Source organism: Protopterus annectens, chromosome 15.part0 (assembly GCF_019279795.1).
Source record: "Protopterus annectens isolate FY-2018-M chromosome 15.part0, PAN1.0, whole genome shotgun sequence".
In the NCBI taxonomy this organism is placed as follows: domain Eukaryota; kingdom Metazoa; phylum Chordata; order Ceratodontiformes; family Protopteridae; genus Protopterus; species Protopterus annectens.
In genome coordinates, this window is record NC_056749.1 from 375,486,900 (window position 1) to 375,508,131 (window position 21,232).

Below are 21,232 nucleotides of genomic sequence, written 5' to 3' on the forward strand. Positions count from 1 at the left end.
GGCAGCCCTCCAGCACCATCCTCAGGTCCAGAACACCCCCAGGGTACGTCTATCAACCTAACAATTGGCAGTTGTATTAGAATGTGTGTTTACCCATTGCTATGGTATATATGTGAGCATACAAAAGACTTTGGTGGCCGAATGTTAGGGCACCAGACAGTACACGTCCATAGTGGCACCATGACATCTGTAGCTCATATGGGGGGTCACAATGGTAGCCAGTAGTACACAGGGTGTCCTAACCCACTGCAGATTATGGGCTGAACATCATGTGTGTCCGTACAGCCCACACACGTTCTATGCAGCTGGACAGGTGTGGACCAATACAGACAAATGATATACAATGGCCTATGGATATGCCCAATGAATGACCCCAACCCCCAAAGACACACACAGACTACAGCAGTCCAGGCAGTTTGATGTAGGTTGTGAAAGCTAGGAAGTCCAACACCACTATGCTGGTATTTGAAGCTGGGATCTGACGTACACTGTTATCCCTCCAACCAGCAATTTAGGTAGGTCCACACACTGACATGGAGTACCTGGCATACCAGTACAGTAGCGGCAGATGTGTACAACTGTCAGCTATGCCCCCCATCCAACCTACACATGTGAGAGTCATGTGCGCCACCCACGGTGCTGTGTAGGACTGTGGATGCAGTTGGATGTCCCCCCACGCTATGCAGACATGTAGCAACTGTCAATGCCACATGACCATTAGCTACCCTGCAGACACAGCATGACACCTGTCTGTGTAGAATGGAGGGGTCGGCAACACAGTACTGACTATCTGGACATGTAACACATGCGATACAGTTGACCATACTTGGCATGCTCACACACATGCCGGTATGACGGTAATGTCGGTTGAGAACATGCGTAACAGTCATACTGGGCATGCTCACACACTGAAACACAGGACGGCCAGGCATGCATACACCAGTGATCCAGACATATCTGCCAGTACATTGCTATACTGTTGGATGACTGTGCTGTATGGTGTGTGTGTGTGTGGTCTATTGTCTGTACATATGCCATGGTCTATTGTTAATTCACATGAGCTATGTGCGCAGGGTACTGCTACCAACACGTGAATAGGATGGTTCTTTGTTTGCAGACAGACCAACGCTTTTGGATACGGACTGGGTAAGGCACATTCCAGCAGGTGGGAGCAGTTGTGCGTGGGTTTGCACAGTGTTAAGCACTGCTGACCTTTGGTTACAGCACCTTATACCTGTTTAGACTTCACATTTCTTTGACAGTGCACTACTGGCATACTGGTAGACAAACACGCTTACAGCCGCTAACTCACCGACATTTCTGCTTACATTTGTCACGCTGGGTGTGTGTGATCCCTTGTGATGCATAGTACATCGGACTACATGACTACAGTATCGGGTATGTCTAACCATTTGGCGATGGCAGACGTTCGACTGTACAGACTCGGCGGCCTGTCCAGTGATGTAATCATATTATATGCGTGTTCCTCATACAGTCTGCTCCCATTTGCCTTATACATGGGAACCGATACTCTGCAATGCTGACATGTGAATATGATTTTAACGCAGCTGTCCGCTGAGTCATGCTACCGCATACCTACTGTACGTTTTCCACCTTTCAGATTGCACGACGGGAGACTGTAGGAGTAACACTTTTCCCACTTTGCATGGGACAGTCCCTCATTAGGCATATGTCATGTGACAATATTCTAGCCATTGCAACTGTCCTGATTAGGGGACATTCTCATATTCTACGTGTCTGTAGTGGTTGCTTGTTACAGGTCTTGTATACCTGACACGTCGATATGTTATATGTAGTAGCATAAGCAACTTTACTGCTGCTAGACTACGCTTTGATTTGTGCTGATATGTATATTTCTGGACTATGCATGGCTGTAGGTATGTTCTGCCCTGGTATGTCTGACATTTCTACAGAGCAGGTCCCACTTTGGCCATTCAGAATGGTGGCAGCCCTATAGATCCTATATGTAGAGCTATCACATGTGTCAAGGCAACACATACCCACAGCCAGTAGTAAACTGACTACTTCAACGGTTTGCATACATTAAGGTTATTCTTGTAGCATTATAATTGCTAATACTGTTGCCTATTACATGTAGCTGTTTTTGATACAACAAATTAATTTCTGACACCACTACACATAATATATGGCCTCCTTTCCCGAACCCACAGGCCATGTGCCATAACATTCATTTTGCAGGACACAACTGCCCAGACGGGTGTGTCCCTCAAAGGCGTACGGGTTGTGAACCTCATCTATTATGCTATCATCTACCTAAGGTGGTCAGCAAATTATGCACTTTCCGTCACTAGCAGACCTCACATACCAATGGGGGAGAATGAACACTGTATCAGGAACACTGCATAACACCCTGTGGGATACATTTAGATGATTGGTTCTATTAACCAGACACATTGACAGTCACAGAGCATATGTATTCATTCACATTTGTCGAGGAACATGCTGTTTATGACTCATACATGTTGTCATGTGTCATTACCTGTATTCTGCCACCTGTCCACCTAATATCACTAGTTCTGGCTGTGTTTAGTTGGATTTTGTTACATTCTGATTCATAACTATGGACGTCCATGCTAATCGGGTACACGGCACTGATTTGGTCCCTATGTATTCCTCCGATGGTTTACAGACTATCCAGTAGATGTGCTCTTTAGGTTTGGGAGGTATAGGCGTCTGCTTTGCCCACGTGTTTCCCTTCACATTTGACTATTTCATTCATTTATAGATACAATGAATATTATTCTGGACATCAGTCATAAATTCACTACAGGTATGCAATAGTCCTGTCAACAAATGTGACAGTTGGTTGGTGTACATATGTGTACAGACCTCATGTGATACTCGGGGACTAGTTTCTACAGTCAAAGTATCAAGGCTATGACAAATCAGGGACAATTACAGACATTTCTACCATATTAGTACTATTAACTTGGAACGTGTTGACAGATTCGTATTACTACTAATTTTCTGCAGTTAAACGCGTCTATTACTCTTAATTGTTGTAATTAGTCATTCTCATTCAACACCTTTCCTCCAAAGGTCACTGGCTTTGTGAGTTATTAAGAGGCTGGCCAGTTATTGTGTGAATGCTCTGACCATTGGTAGGGTTGACACATTGTCATATGTACAGGTTGGGATATATTCTGGGACACCAGATTGTTTAGGCTAACACATACCCACGGTCAGTGCAGGTTTAGAACATTCATTATTTTCCTAGCTGTGAGCCTATACTCTTAGCACTTTAGTTGTTAGTCTGTTTCTTGTATGAATTACGTATTTTCTATCCTGACGTGACCATTTAGGCAACTGTTACATGCAGTATGGTACATAGTTATTTCCTACAATCACAGGACATTTGGCATTGTATCATTGTTGGTCAGGCCACACCTACCCACACAGTGACTGTCCCTCACACAGTGGATTAGGGGGTATCCTGTTTACGTCAGTGCCTTCATCACCCTATTTCCAAGTGCCACTATGCGAATGTGTACAATATATTTTCTCGATTATTCATGTTGGGACACGTGCGTCACGGGCAGGTGTTTGATCCTGGGTAGTAGGTTCTGCATGACCATCTAGGACTGGACAGTCTCGTGCACCACTACTGCACATTCCAACCTGTGTCCAGATGTCTACAGGACTGGACATTGTGTCTTGATACCCATTCTGATGTTTACACAAGTTACTTATCCCATGAGGGATATCCAAAAATTTAACAAGACCAATACCGACCATTCTTTTGGCTTTACAAAAATGTGCTGGGGGTTTTACATGCAAGGGATACATAGTTTGCAATCCTGAAACTGCCTAGGGTGACACTGCCTACTACATATGAGTAGTGGTCACTATGTGTAGATGTGGCTGTGCCAAGCTAGTAGGCCAAGTATGGCTGGATTTGGTGGACGTTCGGGTATGGGGGCGGGTTGTGTGATGTGGAGGGGATGATGTGTATTCCATTATGCATCCAGGTGTGTTGCATTTGAATTGGCCGGTTCCATCAGGACCAATCTGTGGGTATGTGCCAGTGACATTTCTGTACATTTGTATCGCACATTTTAATATTCATATGTTTGTGGGATTGTGTTCTACAGTATGGCCTGGCAGGTTGTATTGCAGATGTGTATACATGTTCTTTGTGTTTCTTTCTGATTCACCTGCTGCTCCCTCATACACCTCCAGTTCACCTATTCTGCATACGACACAGTCTCGCCTTTGAGGATTATACCATTACCCACCCACCCCCACACACATATTCCTTACACTCCATCCATCACTGCTTTGGTTGATGGCCCATGACACGTTCAAGGTAACACATTGCATACACTACATATGTCAGGTACCTGTATGGTTGTGTGGACTACCCTGGCATGTTTCATCTTCCACATGCTATACATCACGCACATAGGTACATGCCCATACTTAACTTTCATGACATGGTTGGTACACCCGGGTAATACCCGTTCAACTGTGACACATCCTGACAAGTACGGCTTGAACCGCATATGTGTGGATTTTGGCCGACTGCTCTGATCATTGGTAGGATGCCACCTTTTCCTATGTCCAGGATGGGATATATTCCGGACACATATCCGATTGTACTGGACAACACATACCCACAGTCAATGCTATGGATAATACTGTTCCTTTAAGCCTACATGTTGCCTTATTGTTGTAGCAGTTTATATGCTCCTTCTGTTTCGTTTTCATGCTTATTCTATTTCCTGTCACATATGGTATGTTAAATACGGACATACCTATTGTATGTGACCATTACATGCGTTGTGGGATATAATTCTGTCATACGGTCGCTAGATATTTACATTTATCGTGATTTTGTTATGGACACATCTGCCCAGCTGTGTACTCTCCCTCACAATGTGGGACAGCTGGTGACCCTGACCATTGGGCTGGAAGTAGCTATTGACGGCACGCTAACATGATGCGTTTCACTTCCACTTGGTATAACTATCTACACTGCATTGGACTACAGGCACACGGTTTTCATTGTCATTTGTTCGAGGGATGGGGACCCGTTATTCCCTACTGTGCATTTGTGTTTGCTTCTTCATTTTGTGTTCGCAGGAACTGTCTTGCATGCTTTGCATACGTTTCAGTATCCACAGACACTGACAGATGTGATTACTATTGCATGCAAATTGTTATATGCAAGCATTTTAGATTGCACGTCGCAGCTGACATTTCCACGCCTCTGTGCGGCACTTCGACACACCCTATGCACTCGCACTCATTTCCTATGCACGTGGCTGTGGCAGCAGCGCGCCTTTATTAATATGCATTTGGCACTACTGCGCCATCTTCACGTCACACGGTTGGCACAAGCCTAATGCCAGCCTTGCGCCGAGCTTCATGAATCCCAGGGAATGTCTTATGCATGCTCATCTCTAAAGTAAACCCAGAGCTGGATCATGGCCAAAATGGGGCATTAGGTAGTGGAATGGACCAGCCCCCCTGCATTCATTCTGCTGTCCCATTCATCCCTCCAATTACCATAAACACTGCTCAAAACTATCACCATGAATACTACTTTCTTCTTTGGTTTTGAAACAGAGACAAAGATATGGATTTAATTAATTTACATATCCTTTATTGGCCAGTTTAGTCCACTAGGCTAGTAACTTCATTTTAAAGGAGACCCTTAGTGGTATGTATACTGCTAAGGGACATTTGGTCAGGGCATTGGGGAACTTCCCCCTACTCTTTCTGATAACTCAGGTAGATGCAAGAGATCTCGCAGCACCTACCATTAACACAGACAGATGGGGCCTCAGTTTAACATTTCATCCAAATGATGATGCACAGGAGAATGCAAATTCAACAAGACTCCTCCCCCCCCCTTTAAAGTGCACTGCATCATCACCATTCTGTCTACATGGTATGGGAGTAGAACATAAAAACCTTCTGTACCAAAGGCAAGTATTCTACCTGTTGTACTAACACTGGTTTGAAATTGTATACCACAAACACTGGTGACCATTTGCAGTTGCATATTGAAAACAGACTTAGCATGACCAGCAGTAAACTTCTCTTGCCTTTAAACTCACATTACTTGAAAATGCACCCCTGTTTTGAAGACTTTTTTCCATTAAGTAGTGAAACAAAATGTATGCACCAGTAAACAGTTATGACTATCTTAGCTGGTATTTGGTGAAGATGATTAAGGCTCTTATCTCCTGTAGCTAAGGGTACAGGGTTTGAGCCTGAGCAAGCCAATTAGCTAACCTGCATTTTTAATGAAAGCATTTTACACACACATACACACACAAACACAAACACACCTCTGAGTACAATGTAACACATCTCCATTTGAAAGGAAAGAAGTCAAATCTATGTGTGTTCCAAAAAAGAAAGCAGCCCCATTTCAAATCTCATGTATACCTATAGTGTAAGTTCAAGCATGTATACATATCTCATGTTACTGTAACAAGTGCTAGAAGGTGTGCATTTAAATCATCACCACACTCACACAGTGTGTGTGTCCTTAAAGAAAAAAATGCACTTCTGGACAAACAGATAAAAAAAGAAATTGTAAAAATTATTTATTTATTTTTTTTAATTGTTTAACAGTTAAATGTTGTGGCAGCCCCTAGTGGGCCCCACAAACCAGTGGACCCTAGGCAACTGCTTAGTTCGCCTATTGCTGGATTTGGCTCTGAGTATATCCTAAACTTTTGTCAGCTAGGCATATTGCCAATCTGTTTTTCAGTGGTAACCTTCGAGCCTTGCTGTGAAAAGTTGACTTTCTCCATGTTACACAGTCAAACTGAACCCTACAATATGTATACTTGCAGTCTGTTGCTTTGTTTCATACATAGCTGTTGTAGTTTTTATCTTTTCTGGAGACATGATCAGTGCATGGCACTTTTCATCAGGCAGGTTTCCAGTATCTTTCTCTGTGTGCTAAATGGCAGTTGTAAAATGAACTTGTGTTAGATAGCCAGTTAAATCATGTCAATGAAAATTAACAACTGGTACTGTGAGTTCAGATGTGTGGAATTATTCAGAGTAGTGCTGTTCTTGAAAATGTTTATCTCTAAAAATATATATTGCACAAGAATAAAAAAATAGTTATTTTAATAGCACAGCTGCAAATGATTGTATTTAATATCTATACTAGATCATTAACGAATGTGTGTTTTGTCTCAGAATTTTTAAGCACAGAATCCTAGAGTTTCTATGGAGACTGGGAATAGATGTGTACTGTAACCCTATGCAGCTAATGTTAACAGGCTACAATGTTATCAGTAAAATTCCTTAATACATTAATGATATGCTTTATTTGACTCTCTAGTGGTAGAAATGGAAAAATCAGAGCGTTGTCCTTCAAAGCTGGAATTGCCTGCATGTGTAATGCAGAAGTCAACGACAAATACAAGTGTAAGTAGACAAGCCTTTATATGTTTTTTTTTTCATTTCTTTGTACCCCATCACATATCAAGAAAGGCTGCCTTTTTCTGCATTCTTTCTTTTCTTTAGTTTAGTAGCAAGTTCTTCTGGCAAAATCATTTCATGATTCATGAGCTAACCCAAAGGAAGCAGTAGTCTATTAAAAGTGTTCACTAAGGTGTTGAAAATATATGCCTGTACCTCTGAACTTTAGACAGCATTCTTTTAAATCAATTTTATGTGTATGTGCATGTATATCTAAGATATATATATATATATATATATATATATATATATATATATATACACTGAGAAACACAAAAAAAGTCCAAACCCAGAAAAAACTGAATGGAAGAAATAACCAAGAGCACTGCACCAAAGGTAAAAAATCCAACAAATTTATTCCACAACGATGAGAGTTTAGCGCTTTCGTCAAAAGTACGTTACATTGTACAGTACAGTTCTGAAGAAGTCAATGTAATGTACTTTTGATGAAAGCGCTAAACTCTCATCACTGTGGAATACATTTGTTGGATTTTTTACCTTTGGTGCAGTGCTCTTGGTCATTTCCTCCATTCAGTTTTTTCTAATATATATATACACACACACACACACACACATTATCCAATGAACAAGCACTGAAGAAGCTCATTTGAGCAAAACATTTTTTATAGGTTCATAGGTTGGTACTGGGCTATCTGCACGAAGGCATATATTAGCCCAGCCATGTTGTGCGGTATTCACCGCCCCTTTAGTAGTTCCCTAGACCCTTGTACTAGCAGCTAGTACAATTGGCCCCTATCTAGTAGTGCTGTTGGTGTGATCCCTGGTGTGAACTTTCTTTTACCCATCCACTCATCAAGGTTCCTCTTGAAGAGTGATAGTGAGGGGCTCTGTCTTATGTAGATCGGGACCGTGTTCCATAGTAAGGGAAGTTTCTGCAAAGGGAATCTATCCCTCCAGCATGTTCTATTCATTGTTGTGTTGAGGTTTATATCCCTAGAGCATGTAGCTCGAGTAGATTTGGTTTTGCTAAGATGGAGCATGTTCAACAATTCTGGGTTGGACATGGCTATGTACGTTAGACAGAGATCGGCTCTGAGAAAGCGGTATGCAACAGAGAACAGTCTTAGCTTTTTCAATTGTGCTGCATAGGGCAACTGTTTGAGGCCAGTAATCCTCTTGGTTAGGTACCTCCGTGGTCTCTCCAGCTGCTGGAGATGTCTAGCCAGGTACATTCCAATTGGTGCATTGTACTCAATAATGGGTCTGATGAGGGAAGAGTAGAGGGGCACCATTACATCCTTAGATCTTGATGCAAACCCTTTCGTGATCAGATGGGTCACATAGAAGGATTTTCTAACCACTTTGGCAACATGGTTATCAAAGGAAAGCTGACTATCTACTTGGGTCCCTAGATCCCTTATTTCTTCTTCAGATTTCAGAGGATTACCTCCTATGTTGTAGTTTGCGGGTACTCTGTTTTTTCCAAAGGGGACTACTACACTTTTTTTTGCATTTAGCTTGAGACCATGGCTTTGACACCATGCATCAGTCTCATTTAGGCCCTTCTGGAGGATCTACATGTTGGCCGGAGACTCTATTATAGCACCCAGTTTGCAGTCGTCCACAAACTTAGTCAGCCACAGCCCTTCTGTGCTTGCCTGTACTTCTGAGAAGTATATGCCAAACAGGAGGGGCCCCAGGACAGAGCCCTGAGGCACACCACTCATTACTGGTCTGGATTCGGACATAGATCTCGCTACTCTTACTTTATGGGATCTGTCTGAGAGCCAGTTTGCGATCCATCTTGTGACATAAGGGTTTATGCCCAGGCTGGTGAGCTTATCATTAATACCTGAATGGGGAATGGTGTCAAATGCTTTAGCAAGGTCAAGGTAAGCTGTGTGTACCTCCTTTCCCTTATCTATACCCTGAGTAACTATCTCAAAGAAATCCACCAGGTTCAGGAGGCATGATCTGCCCTTGACGAAGCCGAACTATGTGGGGTCCAGCGACTGGAGGTTTCCAATCTCTCCATTTATGAGTTCCATAATGATTCGCTCCATAGCCTTACAGATCAGACTGGTCTTTAACCTTTCCAATGTTGAAAATACATTGGTGCTGTGTCTTTTGGTTTTGGGTCATATATATATTACATCTATCTCTCTCTCACTCTCTCTCTCTCTCTATATATATATATATATATATATATATATATATATTTATGCAACTATCTAGGTTGATTAGATATAGATATAGGTGTATATACATATATAGAGAGAGATAGATAGATATAGGCAGATATACAGTTTAAAGTAATTTTTGTTGCCACTAATTACAAGTACACTGATGTCATTGCAGTTGTTCATTACCTTAAACAAGCAAAATTTCTGATTTTATTTTTGTTGTTAAGATAAATTTCAGTTTTAAAATGATAACATTGTGAGTTAATTTGTAGCATCTTTTTTTTTTTTTTTTCAGTGAAATCTTGTGGTCAAAACATCTGTGAAGTAATTCATCCCTTAATTAAATGCTGTACTTCAAGATAATATGCTGCTGCTATCTTTAACATATGCTTACAAATTATCCATACCCAGCTAAAAAATGCAGTTATTCTAGGAAGCATACCTCTCAAGCATACCTCAATATGAGGAATCTTCCTTATTTGGGGTCTTAAAAAGTTCATGTTCCTTGAAGTTCCACATGGAAAGGACCTGTCACACATTCAGTGTTAGGAACTTTTGTAAGTGATATCCATGGTAAATAGAACTGAATCATATTAGTTCATTTAAGAAATTTTATAAGTAAAAAAAATCACATTTTAATCACCCTACGACCTTTCTAATTAAAGTTGTTAGTAAGCTGTTAGCAGATGTTCCATATTTTGCCCATTTGTTCCACATTATGAGCGGCAGTGTTCTTCTTTTTGGAGATAGAAGGTTGAAAGCCATGCTAGGAAGGTTTACTATTTATCTGATAAAATCTATGATTCAAGAAGAAAAATATTTTATAGTGTACAATACAGTGCTGCAGGATTAACTTTACTGGTTCTCCTTTTGTGTGCCTTAGTTTTTAAGGGATGCTTTCTGTTTGGAGTTTGCTTGTCAGCCCTGTATCTGTGCAGATTTTTGCAAAGTGATTCAGTGTTCTTCCATATTCTAAACACATGCAGGATGAATTGATGATTCTGCAAACTGCACATAAGTATGCATCATGTGTTTAAGTGAATAAGTATTATAATATGTTGCTGAAAATAATACAGCATTTAACAGTCGGTCATGTTTAACAAGGTTTATTTTATTTTTATTTATTTATTTGCAGTTGTTTAACCAGGATAGTCCATTGGGCCTAAAGAACCCGTTTTCAGTGGAGTCCTGGGGAGAAAAGCTCCACATACAGATAATACAAAGATTATAGTCCACATACAGATTATACAAAGGTTATGTTACACACATAGTTTACATGAGAAATTAAAGAAAAACATTGTAAGATTGCAGGATACAAATAAGGAGTTATATGCTAGAAGCCAGCATGAATTTGCTGGTTAGGTTTTGAGAAAAAGGAAAAGAGGAGAAGTGTTGGGAGTAGCGAGTAGGTTATGAGGGATGTGTACAGGATTTTAGATGAGAGTGTAGGGATTTTTTAAAGGATGGTAGGTTGGTAATGGTTCAAATGCAGGGGGGAAGGGAGTTCCATAGGCATGCTACTGAGAAGGACAGGAGGTTTTGTCCAGGAGGGTGTAAGGGTCTGTAAACTTCAATGAAGTTTTGATTATTAGATCTTAGAAGTCTTTGAGTTGTTTGCATTTTGAAGGTAGATGAGAGAGAGGGACAGAGGGATGGCTGGAAAATGAGTTTATGTGCATAGGTGAGCTGAGTGTAGGTGAGGTAGTTAGGAAGCTCTAGCCAGTTGAGTTGGAGGAGAGGTTCACAGTGATGGGTGGATAATTTGTTACTGGTGGCGAATCTGGCATTTTTATTGTAACAAGAGGACAGCTTGGTTTTCAGAGAAGATTGTAGGTTTGTAAGAAGAGGGGCACCATAAAGAAGGGAGGGAAGGAGAAATGTGGTAGAGAGAGTAATTTTGGTAGTTGAGGTGAGGAACCGATTGTGACGGTAGAGCATGCCCAATTTTTGATGAGTTTTCTTTATATTTAGTAGCAGATGGGAGTTGAATTTGAGCTTGTCATCAATTTGGACACCTAGTAGTTTGGCTTCAGATACCAGCTCAAGAGATGTGTTGTTTTGGCTGGTGATAGTGAATAGAGATCTATCAAAGTAATTTCTTTTGGAGGGGGTAAATATCATAAGTTTAGTCTTAGCAGCATTGAGTGCAAGATGGTTGTCTTTCATCCATTGTTCTGTGGTGGTGAAAGAGTCTTGGGTGAGTTTTAGAAGAGTTGGGATAGATGAGGAAGCACAAATGATTGTGGAGTCGTCTGCATATTGAATAATGTTTGCAAGGGGGATAGAGTGGTAGAAGTCATTAATAAAGATATTGAAGAGGAGCGGACCTAAAATAGAACCTTGTGGAACACCTGTAGGGGTGTTGAGGAAGGAGGAGGTGGCTTTTTTCCATTTGATGGCTTGTTGCCTATTAGAGAGATAGCTAGTAAACCAATGTAGGGAATAGGGGGTAAGGTTTAGGTTAGATAGCTTAGTAAGAAGTAGGTTATGAGAGATAGTTTCGAAGGCTTTAGAGAGATCGAGTAGGATGGTAGATACAGTGAAGCCAGAGTCTCTTGCTTTATTCAGTGTTTCAAGGAAGGATAGGAGAGTGGTCATGGTGCTACGATGGGGTCTGAATCCGTGCTGTGTGGGAGTTAATAGATTGTTGTCCAGAAGATGGGGAAGGAGCTGTAGATGGATACATTTTTCTAGAACTTTTGAAAGGGGAGACAGGATAGCTATGGGACGGAAATTGGTAATGTTATTATTGTTACCACCTTTGTGTAGGGGAATGATGTAAGCTTTTTTCCAGATTTGAGGAACAGTACTTTCTTGGATAGAGCGGTTAATTAGTATGCTGATTGGGAGGGCAATGGCTTCTGCAGCTATGCTAAGGTAATATGAGGGAATGTTGTCTGGGGCATTGGTGCATGGTTTTAGTTGTTTCAGGAGTTTATATATGGTGGATGTAGGAATAGGAGTTAAGGAGAAAGGTGGGGGTGTGGTGTGAATGGGGGAAGTTGGAGGGGGAGAAGCATGAAGAGGGGTGGGAGAAGTCTGAGGAGAAGTGGGAGAAGTTGGAGGGGGAGAAGCAAGAGGAGAGGTGGGAGAAGAGTGAGGAGAAGTGGAGGTAGGAGAAGGAATGTTATTTGAGAAAGAGGAGGTAAGTTTGGTGCTAGAGTCTATGAAGAAGGAATTGAATTGGGTAGCAAGATCTGTGTCATCTACATTTGGGCAGGGGATAGGGTTTTCTGTGGTTCTGGGTTTTAGGAGCATAGTTATACCCCGCCAGAATTTTTGAGGGTTAGTTTTGTGATTTGTTTGGAGTTGGGTGAAGTAGTTATGATGGTCTGTAGAGATAAGTTTTTTAAATGAGTTACGAAGAGTTTTGTATTCATTGAGTATCTGCAAGGATAATGAAAATGTTCATTTTTGCCAGAATGGGGGGGGGTTAACAGAAACAACAGAAATTCCATGTTACAAGTCACTCTTTATGTAGTTCTGATGAGTGTAAGATGCTCCACACCAGAGTGATCCAGAAAAAACAGTACTTGCAGTATTTCAAACTCTTTATCCAAAACCAGCAATTATTTCAAGAAACTCCACAGGATTTTCTTTATAATGCAGAATGAGAGTGTTTATTCCTTCCTGGCTTTAGGGATATCCTCCAAGTATCTCCTTCCAGAGGTAAGTTTCATCTACCCTTGTCACTCACTGAGAGTCTTCTTGGCTACCTCTCTCAGCTCAGGAAAACAGGAATCTAAGTCTTTGCAAGTTAGTGGGCCTGAAATAGGGCAGCCTGTAGCTGATTACCTTTCTTCCTGCCTTACTGCTAACTGGCTGCCTGACAGAGTTTAAAGCCTAGTGTTTCCTAGCCTCAACAGCAACAACTGTTGTTTGCTGTTGCAGAAAGAGTGTGTGTGCGTGTGTGTGTGTGTGTGTTTGTGTATTGCATGCATGCATATATCTGTCTGTGTGCTTCTGTCTGCAGGTGTATATGTATGTGTATGAGTTTGAGTGTGTGTGTGTGTGTGTGTGTGTGTGTGTGTGTGTGTGTGTGTGTGTGTGTGTGTGTGTGTGTGTGTGTGTGTGTGTGTACATGTGTGTACATGTGTGTATCCTCAGTGGATTGGCATTTTATCCAGGCTTAAATCTTGACCATACACCCAAAGAGCATGAGTATAGGGTCTGGATCCCTGGTGAAGCTAAGGCCAGAAGGCTATGGATTGTATTCCCACTCTAGGGTATTTAATTACTGACACTGCAGCACAACATAAGGGGATGCTGCACTCCTCTGTATGACATCCTTTGGATGAGATGTTAAACCAAGATCCCATCTGCATGAGCTGGTGGTAGCTCAGGTGGTTACAAAAGATCCCATGGCACCTATTGAAAAGAGTAGGGATTGTTTTTATTATATTAATACTTTTCCATCTTTCTTTCTTTATTTATACATTCAATATATTTATACTTTATAACACACTTTATACATCATAATAAAACACCTTACATGTTCATTTTCCTAAATACCCACAAAACCAAATGCATTCCCCCACCTGTTCTATCATAACCATTTCTTTATATTACAAGTTACTTCCTCATAAACTTTTCTTTTTGTTATACAGCAGTTCTTCATCTTCTTTTCCATAAACACCATATACCATTGAATAACATTTATTTTATCCCATTTTTCAATTTCCTGTTCAGTCACAACCTTAAATGTCTCATATAGCACCGTGTCCATATCAATGTTTTTAAATACTTTCCAGTCATAAACATCTTTGAATAATTTCCAAAACCTTCATTTTCTTACAGTCCAAAAACAATGTTGTGATATCTCTTCAGTATTACAGCTATTGCACATTCTTTTTTTTTTTTTGTATAATTTTATATTTCATGCTACTTTTCTTGGGCAGTTTGTCCAGTAATAAATAGCACAGAAAATTACTGCCTTCAAAAAAGGATTCAGATATTTCCTGTCATTCCCTTATTTCTTTCATGTATTTACCTCCCCTCCCCCATTTTTCCCCAAGTACCTAAATATAGTTCACTTTCATTGTTTTTGGTACCATACTTTCCATCTCTACTTCTTTTATATCAATTGTCAATGTATTGTTTTAATTTCACACTCCTTCTCTTCCATACCTTTTGTTTCTCTTATCCTATCCTTACCCCCACCCATCCATGTGCCTTTTTTCAGACACTTTTAACACCCAGATGTACTGATGCTAAGAAACAACCATTTATTAATTCAAGCCCCCTTTTTCTTTTACATTATAAACTATCCCTCTTTTGACTGGATTCAACCTTGTTTCCCACAAATAAAGATACCCAACAATTCAGTTTCCATACAGTTTAGAAACATTTGCACACCAACTAAATATGCTAGCTTTCCAAAAATAGTAAAAACACGGAACAAACTTCAGGAACCACACAAAGGAAACCAACAGCCTGTAAACTCCCAAAGGAAATCCAACAGCAAACTCAGCTGGAGTACACCCAAAGTAAGCAGCTATACAAGCAGATAAATCCAATAAGCGAAAAACTGAAAGCTGAAAACTGGAAAAACTCTGGCAAAACTGCTTTATTTAAGCTTTATTTAAGCCTTAAAAATATAGCTTTTCGTCAGTCCACAGACTAACTTCTTCAGAAACAATGTATCCAAAAAATTGGATACATTTGGAAAAAAAATAGCTCCTTACCCACTGCCAGCCTTTCATCATTTACTTTTTCGTTTTGTAGCATAAAAATGTATTCTTCACCCTCATTTTGTTTTTCTTCATTAATTAGGGGAAGTCAAACCAAAAGTTATCCTTACTTCCATGTTTCCAACAATATAGTTTACAGTTTGTTCTGACATATGATTAGAAACAACACTTTTACGTTTGTTTTCTGCTATCTCAGCTCTTTTAAATTTTGACAACCATTTTCCTTTTAACTGCACATTTATATTTTGATTAACATAGTCCTTCCAAGTAGATATATTGCTTCTCCTTTTACACTCATTAACATTTTTTCTGCTAATGCAAATGTCTCAAATGTTATTTCATGGAAAAGTTAATTTCCTATATGTACTAGTACCCTAATATCATACAAACTGAATACTAAGGGTATAACAACATTGTCAAAAACACAGTAGCTGTTTATTTGCTGTTCACATTTGCTTTCAGGCTCATAACAGACATTTTCCTCCAACTCTCAATAGCTGCAGTCTGTATTCTCTGCATCTGCATATCCTTTTCTGTCTGCTGTCTCTCACTGGATCTGGTACTGCTGCTTTATACATTTTTACTCTGGAAACACTGTCTCTCTCTGTTTACTGCTTCCAACACAGAGCACACCCTTACAGTTACTCCACTGGCCAGACATGCCCCCTCTGTATCCATACAATCATTTACAACATCTTTCTTTCTGCACTGCCAAATATTTTGTCCATTACCACACCCCATTGCATATCCTCTAGTTCTTCTAGTTCTGCTTCTTCCATCATTTTTTATAAAACAGCATGATGTAGGGCCCCTGATGCCACAATATTCACCTCCAAAACATCTTTTTCCTTCTGAATTACAGTTTGTTTTCTCCTTCTCCTCCTCCTCTCCCCTCACAGCCTCCATCTTAGATTCAGTGATCTGTGGTAACAGCCCTCTGACAGCACATAGTGATGACCTCACACAGAGTCCTTCAAAGAGTAGAGGAAGTTCCTCAATAGCCTTGGCAAATTTCCCCTACTAGTATAAATACACCTGAGACTAATCTAGTTAACAAAGAATAAGTCAATAAATAAATAGAATAAAGAAGGTATCAGAAAATGGAAGTGTTAATATTTCATTGAATGGAGTTTGCTGTTCACTATCTGACTATGACCCAATACCAATTATGTGGCACACTGCACCACTCCTCTCATACAAGTATCATCAGGGCTGGTTGTAAATGTTTAGAACCTGCATAGAATTACATCCATTTGAGTCTATTTTGTACAGATCTTTTTTTTACTTGGCAAAAGCCTAAGTGATAACTGTCAAAACAGAACAGCACTGGAATGTATGAATAAAATGTACTTCCAAAATAGCTCTGTGGGCTCTTATGCTCAGGCATATGCTATTGTAGCACAGTGCTGTTTTGGTGTCCTTTATGGTGACAATACAGGCTTCTCCAAAATCATCACAATCAAGTTTGAGTTCGAGACTCAGTAATGTAAAAATGACATCTCATCAACAAGCATAATCTGTAAATATGAGGAATTTATATTTCTTACCAGTGTTAGGGTACACGTTTAAAACAGCTGGAAACTAAATTTTTCATACTGCATGTATTTCCATTTTAGTGTGTTCTGTTTCCTGCCTAGCTTGGGATTTTTATTATTTTGTCAGTTTAAAATCTGTCTTTAATTATTTCACCCAGTAATTCATTGATTTTTATGTGTAGCCAGCTGCTGTTACTGAAGTCAGGGTGTTATGATAGTTCTGATTAACTATTTTAATTAATTCTGTCATTCTTTTTCTGCTTTTATTTGTTGTTCTTACATCTTTCTATCTGAAAAGGTGAATATTGAAATTGCAATTCATTTTTGTGTAACTGGTCCTTTATGAAGATAGTTTTTAGTTATTAGTACGTCATTAGTGCTGACATAGTCTTATTAGTCTTGTAACATATCTGCATGAACTTTGTGATAATTTTTTTGAGCTGGCACATGAAAGAAAATATGCTTTGTAATGTTCTCCAGAGAGGGTAAATTGCATACAGTAGATATAAAAACTTTACACACCCCTATTAAAATGGCAGGTTTTTATGATATAAAAAAATGAGACAACAATAAATCATTTTAAAACTTTTCCCACCTTTAATGTGACCTATAACCTTTACAATTCAATTGAAAAACAAATCCGTTAGGGTAAAAAAAATAAAAAAATACAATATGCTGGTTGCATACATGTGCACACCCTTAAACTAATACTTTATTGTGTGTGCACACCCTTAAACTAATATTTTGTTGAAGCACCTTTTGATTTAATTACAACATTCAGTCTTCTTGGGTACACACGTGCCATCAATTAATGAGACTCTGATTAACCCCAAATAAAGTTCAGCTGTCCTAGTAGGATTTTTTTGACATTTACTAGGTTGCCTGCTACAGCAAACGCCATGGTTCACAGAGAGCTTACAAAGCATCAAAGGGATCTCATTGTTGAAAAGTATCAGTCAGGAGAAGGGTACAAAAAACTTTCCACAGCAGCGGATATACCATGGAACACAGTGAAGGCAGTCATCAAAAAGTGGAGAAAATATGGGACAACAGTGATGTTGAAATGAACTGGACATCCCTCCAAAATTGATGAAAAGTCAAGATGAAAACTGGTCAGGGAGGCTGCCAAGAGACCTATAGCGACACTGAAGGAGCTGCAGGAATTTCTGGCAAGTACTGGATGTGACAACAATCTCCCGTATTCTCCATATGTCTGAACTATGGGGTAAGGTTGCAAGACGGAAGCCTTTTCTTACACAGAAAAACATCCAGGCCCAGCTAAAATTTGCTAAGCAATACATCAAGTCTCCAAAAAGCATGTGGGAAAATGTGTTATAGTCTGATGAGACCAAGGCTGAACTTTTTGGCCACAATTCCAAAAGGTACATTTGGTGCAAAAACACTTTGCATCACCAAAAGAACGCCATCCCCACGGTGAAGCATGGTGGTGGCAATATCATGCTTTGGGATTGCTTTTCTTCTGCTGGAACTGGGTCTTTAGTCAAGATGGAGGAAATTATGAACATTTCCAAGTACCAGTCACTTTTGGCCCAAAATCTTCAGGTGTCTGATAGAAAGCTGAAGGTGAAGAGGAATTTCAAAATGACAAATGACCCCAAGCACACATCCAATTCAACAAAAGAATGGCTTCAACAGAAGAAAATTTAAGTTTTGGAATGGCCCAGCCAGAGACCAGACCTAAATCCAATAGAAAACCTGTGGGTGACCTGAAGTGGGCTGTGCACAAGAGATGGCCTTGCAATCTGACAGATTTTGAGCACTTTTGCAAGGAAGAGTGGGTAAATATTGCCATGTCAATATGTGCCATGCTAATAGACTTCTACCCAAGAAGACTGAATGCTGTAATTAAATCAAAAGGTGTTTCATCAAAGTATTAGTTTAAGGGTGTGTACATACAACAAAGTATTAGTTTATAGGTTCATAGGTAGATACTGGGCTATCTGCCCGAAGGCATATATTAGCCCAGCCACGGTATTCACCGCCCCTTTGGTTAGTTCCCTAGGCCCTTGATCTAGCAGCTAGTACCCTTGGCCCCTATCTAGTAGAGCTGTTGGTATGATCCCTGGTGTGAACTTTCTGTTACCCATCCACTCGTCAAGGTTCCTCTTGAAGATTGATAGTGAGGGGCTCTGTCTTATGTAGATCGGGACCTTGTTCCATAGCAAGGGAAGTCTTTGCAAAGGAATCTATCCTTTCAGCATGTTCTATTCATTGTTGTGCTGAGGTTTATATCCCTAGAGCATGTAGCTCGAGTAGATTTGGTTTTGCTAAGATGGAGCATGTTCAACAGTTCTGGGTTGGACATGGCTCTGTATGTTAGACAGAAATCACCTCTGAGAAGGCAGTATGCAACAGAGAAAAGCCTTAGTTTTTTCAATCGTGCTGCATAGGGCAACTGTTTGAGGCCAGTAATCCTCTTAGTGAGGTACCTCTGTGGTCTCTCCAGCTGCTGGAGATGCCTAGCCAGGTACATTCCAATTGGTGCATTGTACTCAATAATGGGTCTGATGAGGGAAGAGTAGAGGGGCACCACTACATCCTTAGATCTTGATGTGAACCCTTTCTTGATCAGATGGGTCACATAGAAAGATTTTCTAACCACCTTGGCAACATGGTTATCAAAGGAAAGCTGACTATCTACTTGGGTCCCTAGATCCCTTATTACTACTTCAGATTTCAGGGGGTTACCTCCTATGTGGTAGTTTGCGGGTACTCTGTTTTTTCCAAAGGGGATTACTACACATTTTTTAGCATTTAGCTTGAGACCATGGCTTTGACACCATGCATCAGTCTCGTTAAGGCCCTTCTGGAGGATATCCATGTCAGCCGGAGACTCTATTATAGCACCCAGTTTGCAGTCATCTCCAAACTTGGTCAGCCACAGCCCATCAGTGCTTGCCTGTACTTCTGAGAAGTGTATGCCAAACAGGAGGGGCCCCAGGACAGAGCCCTGAGGCACACCACTCATTACTGGTCTGGATTCGGACATAGATCCCGCTACTCTTACTTTGTGGGATCTGTCTGAGAGCCAGTTTGCGATCCATCTTGTGACGTAAGGGTTTATGCCCAGGTTGGTGAGTTTATCAATAATACCCGAATGGGGAATGGTGTCAAATGCTTTAGCAAAGTCAAGGTAAGCCATGTGTACCTCCTTTCCCTTATCTATAGCCTGAGTAACTGTCTCAAAGAAGTCCACCAGGTTCAGGAGACATGATCTGCCCTTGACGAAGCCGAACTGTGTGGAGTCAAGTGTTTGGAGGTTCCCAATCTCTCCATTTATGAGTTCCATAATGATTCGCTCCATTGCCTTACAGATCAGACTGGTCAGGCTTATTGGTTGGTAGTTCCCAGGGTCAGTTGTAGGCCCACCCTTGTGCAGCGGAACCACCATTGCTGTGCGCCATTCTATGGGCACATATCCTGTCGAGAGGCTGAGACTGAACAGGGTATTCAGATGCGGGGTTAATTAATTTTGGAGCTCACGTATGACACAGCCCAGGACACCATCTGGACCCATGGAGGCAGTGTTTTTAGCTTTAGATAGAGTCTTATTAACCAATGTATCAGTAATAATTGGAGTTACACAATCCCCTGGAATAGTAATAGGCCCTGTAGGTGGGGGGGGGAATTTGCACTGAACCTGTCAGCCAAGATGTTGGCAATGTCAGTGGGGTTAGTGTATTTTGTTCCATTTTGTACTAGCTCAGAACAGACCTGAGCATTGCCATTTAGGTTTTTGACGTAACCATAGAAGGCCTTATGGTTATCCTTGGCAACTTTCTTTTCGAAATTGGCTTTAGTTGACTTGATGAGGGCCCTCAATTTCTTACTAAAGCTGATCAGGGAAGATTTTTCTACTTGAGATTTGGCCTTTTTTTTTGTATACGTCTCCTCCTTTTATTGTATAGTTTGCTTAATGCCGGGGTCCACCAGACTGGTTTCTTCTTGCTTGAGGAAGGAGTCTTGCTTTTATTTGGGATAGCATGGTCCATGCAATCCTGAAGATGTATATAAAGTGCCTTGGTGTAGGATTCTGCATCCTGGATATCATTATCCTTCTGCAAGGGAATAGTGAAGCTTTCCACTTCTGATGCAAGTAGTTTGAAGTTTGCTTTGGAAAGGTTTTTTACAATGGTTTCTTTGACTGGGGGAGGTGGAGGGGTGAGGATGTCTAGGGTTATCAGTTTGTGGTCTGATCTGACCAGAGAGGGAGTGATAACTGGTGTGGTACAATGGGCGCCCATATTTGTGATGACTAAATCCAATATATTGTCCCCTCTAGTGGGAGAACATACCAGTTGTTTGAGGGCATTTGAATTTATAAATTCTATGAACCGCTGGGCATAGGAGT

At 40.6% G+C, this 21,232-nt stretch overlaps 1 protein-coding gene across 5 annotated transcripts in view; it reads left to right on the plus strand.

Annotated features, from left to right (window-relative positions):
• The window catches only part of DRP2 (dystrophin related protein 2), a 4,029,288-nt gene that overhangs the window by 3,286,433 nt on the left and 721,623 nt on the right, over positions 1–21,232 (plus strand). For all 5 annotated transcript variants that reach the window (XM_044057118.1, XM_044057116.1, XM_044057114.1 and 2 more), the window contains one exon: positions 7,352–7,437. In XM_044057118.1, coding sequence (XP_043913053.1) covers positions 7,352–7,437 — 86 coding nt within the window. The remainder of the gene's footprint in view (positions 1–7,351; positions 7,438–21,232) is intronic.